Source organism: Antrostomus carolinensis, unplaced genomic scaffold, assembly GCF_000700745.2.
Source record: "Antrostomus carolinensis isolate BGI_N321 unplaced genomic scaffold, ASM70074v2 scaffold25996, whole genome shotgun sequence".
Taxonomy (NCBI): Eukaryota; Metazoa; Chordata; class Aves; order Caprimulgiformes; family Caprimulgidae; genus Antrostomus; species Antrostomus carolinensis.
In genome coordinates, this window is record NW_010320162.1 from 1 (window position 1) to 5,464 (window position 5,464).

The 5,464-nt window shown below is 57.0% G+C and overlaps 1 protein-coding gene across 1 annotated transcript in view; it reads right to left on the reverse strand.

Moving 5' to 3' along the window:
* Window positions 1-3: 3 nt before the first annotated feature.
* Window positions 4-5,464, reverse strand: part of LOC104526149 (collagen alpha-2(VIII) chain-like) — a gene marked incomplete at its 3' end in the record, with an annotated part of 5,746 nt that continues 285 nt past the window's right edge. The window contains exon 2 of the mRNA XM_010169526.1: window positions 4-299. Within this exon, the coding sequence (XP_010167828.1) occupies window positions 4-299 (296 nt within the window). The remainder of the gene's footprint in view (window positions 300-5,464) is intronic.

The following is a 5,464-nucleotide window of genomic DNA, read 5'->3' on the forward strand; positions in this document are numbered from 1 at the left end:
CCCCGGCAGCCCCGGGGGGCCAGGCAGTCCTCTTGGCCCTTGCTCTCCTCGCATGCCGGGCTCGCCCTTGGCTCCGGGCATCCCTTTCATACCCGCCTTTCCGGGGAGTCCGGGGATGCCGGGTTTCCCGATACCCGAGAAGACGGGGGGCCCAGCTGGCCCGGGCTGGCCGTGCATTCCTGGCTTCCCCGTGCCCGGCTTTCCTGGGTAGCCGGGGGGCCCAGGGGGTCCACGCGGGCCGGGCTTCCCTGGGGGTCCTGGTTCCCCTTTGAGGTCCATGGGCAGCAGCGGTGGCATGTCTGTGGAGAGAGGAGACGGAGCTTTAGCGGAGCCAGCAGTGGATGCCCTCGGGGTGTTACAGCCGAGGGGCTTCAGCGCTGCCCTTCTCTAGAAATGGTTCTATTTAAGCGCGGCCACAGTGGCTTCCTGGGCTACCGCATCAGCAGGACTGTCCTGAGGCAAGACCTTGGCCAGAGCCCAGGGTACTAATTCAAGCGTTACTCCATCCATTCCTCCGCAGACGGTGTCAACAGGACCAGCAATTGCCGTCGGCTCTGGCAGTGTTGTTTTGTGATGACCTACTGTGTGTTTTTTTTAGGAGCTGGATCCAAACCTCCTGCTGTCTCATTTCCCAGCGGCCTCGAAAGCACCGTGGGATTCAGTTGCTCCTACCCATGTTCAGCCAAGGATGGCGACAGAGCAAGCCAAGACCGAGGATAATCCTTCCACCTCATCCCTCGAGTCCAGGGCCTCAGGAGACCTTTAATCCTTTTGGATTAAAAAGAAAACTCTTGGACATGTACTTGAGAGACCAAAGAGGTGCTTCGTGGATGGGTTAAGACATGCCTGCGGTGCTCGCTGGCTCGGCTCCCGTGTCCAGCAAGGCAGAGAAAAACTCACCAAGAAGCACAAAAAAAAAAAGAGCTGAGGATGAGGAAAAGCCAATAGCTGCAAGGGAAACGCAACCTCAGCTACGTCCAAATGAGTCAGCCCAGCTGGGAATAGGCTGTAACCACTTGACATTTAAAGAATTTATTGAGGTCTTTTGCAAACGGATATAAGAAAGAAACTAATGGGCTGAGAGACTACAAAGCCGAGGAGAGCCAGATTACATGCCCACAGCAGCTCGGTACTTAAAGCGCAGCCGTGAGCATAAATAACTCCCCGAGGCCGGCCCAGGCTGGGTGTCACTTCCCACCTGACCCCAGGAACGGGTGAGAAAGAATAAATCTGACAAACTCTTTTTTTGGGAATCTTGAAATGAAGGAAATACTTGACAGTCACTCGTATGTGGGACTGTGATGAGAAATGCAAAGGGCAGAGGAGAGGAACATGACGCTTTAGGCAAATTTTAACCAAATCTGCCCCAAGCTGAACATTCTGGTCAGGAACGGACCTGTACAGGCAAGTTCCCGGGATGGGAATGGATCCCATCTGGGATGGGCGCAGAATCGGCCCATGGCACAAGGCTGTGAGCCCTGGCATGGCACTGGGGAGGAGACAGGGGGTCCCCAAGGTCTGTCAGTGCAGCCCCCAGCCTGGGCAGCTCCCCAGCGAGGCCTTAGGAGCACAGACACCGTAGTGCCAGGATCTGCCAACACAGAGATTTTCTCAGTCAACGGGAAAAGATTAGGGGAGATTTGAGACACGTGAGAAGAATAACCCGGGCAGCAGCAGCAGCAGCAGCCAGGTTCTGGTGCATCGAGGCAGCTTTACCTTTCCCAAGCACCACAATTAGCTCTGGCCATGTCCAAGCCTGGTGCCTTCTTGTTTTACTTTTGGTAATAGAAGCATTTCCAGAGCTTATCTACATATCAAAGCCTGGCCCGTATCCCAGGCTGTAATAGAGGTCACTTGGCTGTGGAAATTAAGGAAATACTTGTCTGTTATGACATTGCCACTGGATTTCTGCAAACCTCCTGCTCCTCCTTCACCCCAGAAAGTGGTGTGGGAAAGAAGACAAGGGAGATGTGCTCTAAAGCAGATTTCTGGGGTTTGAATCCTGGAAAAATTTTTCTCCAGAAAATTATTTCAATGTGTTTCCCCCCCCTCCCCCTCTTTTTTTTTTTCTTCTTGCAATGGTTTGAAAAGAATTAGTTTTCTAGGTCACTTTGCATGGAATCAGAACAAGGATCTACAGCTGAGCCAACGAAGGAAGGAAAAAGCAAGAACACACTCTCACAGAAGGCAGCAAAGAGAAACGCCAGGCAAGAGCTGCCAGCTTGCAGGCGGCCAAGAAAGCAGACGGGAAAACCAAACCGGGGACGTTCGGGGAGAGAAACTGGGACATTGCAGCCCCACTGGTATCCGATTTCAAAAGCCCATGTCTTACCACAGACGCATGTCTCGGAGCTCTGCATTTCACAGCAGCAGCATGGGGTTATGTGTTCCCCTCGAAGCATGAACAAAGCTGCCATGAATGCTGATGCAAAGAGCCAGCTGGGGCAGCGGGAAGGGGAAGGAGCAGGCACGGCCCCTGCGAGCTCTCGCCTGGGCACCTCAGAGCTTTTCACCTCCTGAGGAGCATCCACACATCCAGGTAGATCCTGCAGCCCCTTTGGAGCTGCATTCGTCCCAGGAAGGACCCCGTGTGCCTGGAAGAGGGGCCTGGCAGAGGAAATAATCCAGCAAGATGGGAAGCAGTTCCCAGCCACGAGCAGTCAGCAGCGGCTCTGGCCGGCGCGTCTCGCCTGGGCACCTCAGAGCTTTTCACCTCCTGAGGAGCATCCACACATCCAGGTAGATCCTGCAGCCCCTTTGGAGCTGCATTCGTCCCAGGAAGGACCCCGTGTGCCTGGAAGAGGGGCCTGGCAGAGGAAATAATCCAGCAAGATGGGAAGCAGTTCCCAGCCACGAGCAGTCAGCAGCGGCTCTGGCCGGCGCGGCCGGATGACACTGCAGGAAGGAGAGGTTGGCTGCTCCATGGCTGAGCCTGGCCCAGCTCCTTCCAGCACTGCTGCCAACCCCTGTCTCGTGAGAGCGACTTTCACGGGCTCATACAGACATCGCATGGGACCAGCGTTACTGCATCTCTCATCCCATCTTCCAGGGCAGCACTGTGGCTCTGGGGACACTGGGCAGCACCTGCCTGCTTCCAGCTCCTGGGCAGTGCAGCTCTGGAGGCAGAGGTTGGACCTTGGAGGTGAAAAGTGCTCCTTCACCTTCACTGCTGAGGTTGCTGCCCTGGGCTGAACCCTCCGGGCTGTGGCTGGATGGGATCTCCACCACTCCCCTGGCAGAAACCTGCACAGGGCATCACCTGTGCCTTACTGATGCCCAAGCTGGGGTGCCACTGCCTTGGTTCCCTGTGTCCATAGGGAAATGCTGGTCTCCTGAGCCCCAGCCAGCACCCAGCAGAGGTTTTACCTGGCTACAAGCTGCACAGCCATGGTTTTAACCAAGCTAAAATAAAACCCAACTGTGCAAATATCTGCTGCTGTGCTTTTAGCACTGTAGTATTTAGCAGCATCTCCTGCCCTGAGCTGCTCTCGCTCCTGAGGAGTCTATTTTGGGGCCAGAAAAGGTGCCTGCACCCTGAGGAAAGCAGCTCCATCTCTCCCTAGATGGCACCTGCAGCCCCACGTCCTGGGGCAGCACACGGAGGGGCCCCGCACAGCTCCCTGCCGACTCGAGGGCAACCCGCAGGGACACGGCACGGCCCTGCGCCGTCGCGGCGAGTCAGCTGAGCTCCCCGAGCAGGGCAGGAGGCCAGCAGGGATTTTCCTTGCCAAATTAGAGGTTAAGCAGAGATGGGAGCTCAGTGGGATCCAGGAGGCACCAGCTTCCCTGGCTGCCTCTGTGCAGCCCCATGGCTGGTGGCTCGGGCTGCAGCTGCCCTCCTGCCCATCCTTGCTCTTTCCCAGGTGTTCCAGGAGTGATGTCCATGGGACTCCTGTGCTCTGCCCTGACTCACTGTCTCCTCTAACCTGTGCCTGGTCTAACCTGGCAAAGCTCACACCCACACCACACCTTGCAAAGATCCCAGCACACTCACTCCTCTCTCCACCTCAGTTAGCAGGCAGCGCGGCTCAGAGGCAGTGCAGGCTGCTCCCATGCATAGGAAGAAGGGAGAAAAAAAGAAGGAAAACCAGCAGGGAGATACTTGAATCCAGTCCCACCAGCAGCTGAAACGTTCCTGTGCTACGCTGGAAGGTTTTGTCTCTGGCTGGGATTCAGGGAGCAGCTTTACAACAGCTGGGAAGGGGGCAGGGAGCGGGGCTCGGAGCACGCTTCGGCTCCAGGTTTTGCTGTGTGTTTTCTGACATGTGTGCTGAGCTGAACTCCTGATAAGCTATTCAGCCCAGCAGTAAATCAGCCACTGGCAGCCGAGCCTTCTCCAGTTTCTCCTCCCAGAGCCAAGACTTGGGCTCCCCGGAGGGTCTATGTCTGTGTGAACCCACAGGGAGGGCTCCGGCAGCTCTTCCCGAGGACCCAGCACCGACCTGGCAGGTCCGGTCATCACAGCCCAGCACTGCCCCATCCACAGTGCTCCAGCAGCGGCTGCTCTGGGAAGAGCATTGGGGTTTGGTGTGGGGGAAACGGCTCAGACCCTCCCCTCCATCCCCTCTTGAGGTGAAGATGCTGTTGCTGTAACCCGGGCGTGTGCACCTTGGGTGCTCGCTTGGCCGAGGGAAACCCCGATGAGCCAGAAAAAGTGCTGGAAAAACTCAGTCACACTCCACACTTGTTCTTTGGAAAGACCCCAAGTTCCTGAGCAGCTCCCTGGGGTGTGTCATGAACACATTAATAACCCCCATGTTTGGGGTACTGGTGGCCCCTCTTGTGCCTTCCAACCTCCAGCACCTGCAATCAGGGCTGGGCCAAAAAGGAGCTGTGGGCAGGTGCTGAGGACAGGCAGGCAGGGAGGGCAGCTGGGGGCAGGCAGTTGGGAAAGGCTGGGGCTGGGGCTGGAAGTGGTACAGGAGGCCCAGCTCCATGAGTGATATCCCGGCACCTCTGCCCCTCGGCACAGCACGTGTCGCTCGGTGGGGAGTGATTTAACACGTGGAGTTTCTGGTCGCTGTTCTCCAAGGGAGGAAATGTCTCTCTCCTGCTCTCCCCTGGCTGGGTCTCGGCTCCAGCCCTGGCCCTCTTTCCTTTCCCAGCTGGTGTGAAATGTCGACAAGGAAAAGAGAATAGGTGGAGGAGTGGAAAAAGCCTCGCCGGGACGGCTCAGGTTTAACAGCAGCGAGAGGGAGAGATGTCGAGTGCTGAGCTCCTGAGCCTGGCTGAGCATGGAAGCCACCAGCAAACGAGCTGGGTCCCCTTTGTGCACCAGATGCCAGACTGAGCACCCACAGGTGCCCACATAGCCAGAGCAAGGGGCTCTGCTAAGCCTCTCTCTGCCCGTCCTTGTCCTTCTGTGAAGGGTTAAAGAGACCTGATGGCCCCTCCATGCTTGGCCAAAGACCCCTCAGCCATACTGGAGGGTCCCAGCCCGGAGGGTCAGGGGATGCTGAGTGCC